The following is a 2,605-nucleotide window of genomic DNA, read 5'->3' as shown; positions in this document are numbered from 1 at the left end:
CTTGCAGTTACACTGTTTTGCAATTGAATGTGTGCCTGTTTAAATACATAAATGATGCATGATTTATTTTGAGATTGTACTGTATGATTAAAACCTGTATGAAAATATCACATTTCTGAAATTAAAACTTGTCTGTTTTCTTAACAGTTCATGTTCCACTTGAGGAGATCCCCATTCCTGCAGGTGTTCAATAACAGTCCGGATGAGTCGTCTTACTACAGGCATCATTTTGTGAGTCAGGATCTGACACAGTCGCTCATAATGATACAGCCCATCCTCTACTCCTACTCTTTCTACGGCCCTCCAGAGGTGATTTGAAACCCATCCATGCAACATTATAATACAGAATGTTATGGAATTCAGCTTGCACTCATCTCGTATTTGTCTGGTTTTGTAGCCCGTTCTTCTGGACAGCAGCAGCATCCTTCCTGATCGCATTCTGCTGATGGACACCTTCTTCCAGTTGGTGATTTTCCATGGAGAGGTACGAATCAAATGCTTTGTTGCAGCTCACAAGATTTTGGATCAGAACTGTTCTTTTCATCGGTTCCTCAAATGTTAAATGGCATTTGTCTGAGTTCAGTTTAGTGATGGTGTTATTCTCATCTTCACAGACTATCGCTCAGTGGAGGAAGGCTGGATACCAGGAGATGGCAGAGTATGAGAACTTCAAGCAGCTGCTTCAGGCTCCTCTGGACGACGCTCAGGAGATCTTGCAGACACGCTTCCCCATGCCCAGATACATCGACACCGAGCACGGAGGTTCACAGGCCCGCTTCCTCCTCTCCAAAGTCAACCCCTCCCAGACCCACAACAACCTCTACGCCTGGGGCCAGGTACACACCTTTAGTTCTGACAGAGCGTTATGTTCGTTATGTGTTCTTAGGTACTTGAAATGAATTCAGTGTTGACAGGAATGTCTGATCTCTAATATTATTTCTCCTCCTTGTAGGAGTCCGGAGCACCAATCCTCACAGACGACGTCAGTCTGCAAGTTTTTATGGACCATCTCAAGAAACTGGCTGTTTCAAGTTCAGCATAAACTTTCTGCGGAAGATCAGTGAAGGATGTACATTTAGAGTGCTGAAGAAATGAACTTTTGACCTAATCTTCTGGAAAAAACTTCCATATCCAACCTTGACACGACAAAGTGCATCTCTGTGTTTGTTTAGGAGGTCCTCCAGAGAAACGGTTGTTAGATGTTTTCTAATTCTCATCTACGCAAGTAATTATGATTTGTCTGTCATGTTTGTTTGCTTATTTAATTAACTGAGTTTAGTTTGTGTCTAACAGAAAGTGTTACATGTTAAACCTTAATAACATAAAATCTGATTTCCCAAAGAGAAACTGTTTTCTGCCATCATGTTGCTCATGTCGCTCTTTCCCAAGCATGTTTAGACTGAAATTCCTGTTCATGCTTATTTGCCAGAATCCTCTTATTTGTTTGTTCTTTTTTTGTATTGCACAGACTCTCATAAACTGTACCTGTGATCTGCTCACTTGCAGGGAGAAACGGTATTTTATAGTCATGTTCCTCCAGTCCTGTAATGAAATGAATGTTGTATGTAAAGAATTTAAATGTGACTCGTGACCCACATTCCAGTTTTATCTTGATCTACAATTATGAACTAATGCTATGCATAATATTTATAGTGAAAATCTTTTGTAGGTTTACTTCATTTCAAAGGTAAAGCCGAAGTTGAGCACCCTGAATGTGCAAACTCTGGTCTTGATCTAAAATAAAACATTACAAACCAACATGACTGAGGCATTTGTACCTATTTATATCAGGATTTTATGTCTGATGAAATGTGGAATCATTACAATTAAAAACATAATAATAATTGTACTTATGCACGTTATTTGTAACTGTAAAGTTCGCAATATGATTTGTTGTATGATTTTATTAAATTTATTATAAAATATAAATATGTGGACACCTAATTTAGTTTATTTTTTAACAAGAATTAAATTATTTTTCATTACATTTAATTTATTTTATTATAATTATAGAACATCATTACAATATCTTAAGATATTAGTTAAAATTGCAGGTGAGTAGCTTGCAATATGTGATGTTATGGATTGCAGGTGCTTTTAAATTCTTTAAATCGACTGAACTTTATATTTTATTAAAAATATTAATAGCAAAGATTGCTACCTGACATGCAAATAAATCTTTATGAAATGTTTAAATAAAATCCACTCATCTAGTACACACCAACAGCTGCGATTGCCAGTACCTTTTGCCCAGCGCTGACAAAAGTAACGGATACCAAGTGCCCATGCTTTTATTTACTACTTAATCAATTACTGCAAAAACAATTGCATTTTAGTAGTATCTGAATTTACTTGAATTAATATTTGAAGGAATTCAATAAAAAGCGTCAGCAAGAAGACCCTATTTTAAGAAGCTCGTTCTGATTGATCACTTCTCTAACAAGAAAGTGACAACAAATCAGAAGTGAAAAATGCACAATCTGGGAAAAAATAAAAATAAACCAAATGTGGCAAGATAAAGAGGGAAAAGGGAGGGGAACCTGCTGTTTGATCCACACTCCGGAACAGAAGGTGGCGGTAATGTACCAATAAACTGGACGCCAAC

At 37.1% G+C, this 2,605-nt stretch overlaps 1 protein-coding gene across 1 annotated transcript in view; it reads left to right on the top strand.

Annotated features, from left to right (window-relative positions):
- The window catches only part of LOC107578631 (protein transport protein Sec23A-like), a gene marked incomplete at its 5' end in the record, with an annotated part of 5,687 nt that extends 3,924 nt beyond the window's left edge, over window positions 1–1,763 (top strand). Inside the window, 4 exons of the mRNA XM_016264574.1 lie at window positions 148–309; window positions 398–484; window positions 615–836; window positions 953–1,763. Coding sequence (XP_016120060.1) covers window positions 148–309; window positions 398–484; window positions 615–836; window positions 953–1,042 — 561 coding nt within the window. The remainder of the gene's footprint in view (window positions 1–147; window positions 310–397; window positions 485–614; window positions 837–952) is intronic.
- Between the last annotated feature and the right edge of the window lie 842 nt (window positions 1,764–2,605).

Source organism: Sinocyclocheilus grahami, unplaced genomic scaffold, assembly GCF_001515645.1.
Source record: "Sinocyclocheilus grahami isolate Dianchi unplaced genomic scaffold, SAMN03320097.WGS_v1.1 scaffold11224.1, whole genome shotgun sequence".
In the NCBI taxonomy this organism is placed as follows: Eukaryota; Metazoa; Chordata; class Actinopteri; order Cypriniformes; family Cyprinidae; genus Sinocyclocheilus; species Sinocyclocheilus grahami.
This window is presented reverse-complemented; position numbering and strand designations above follow the sequence as displayed.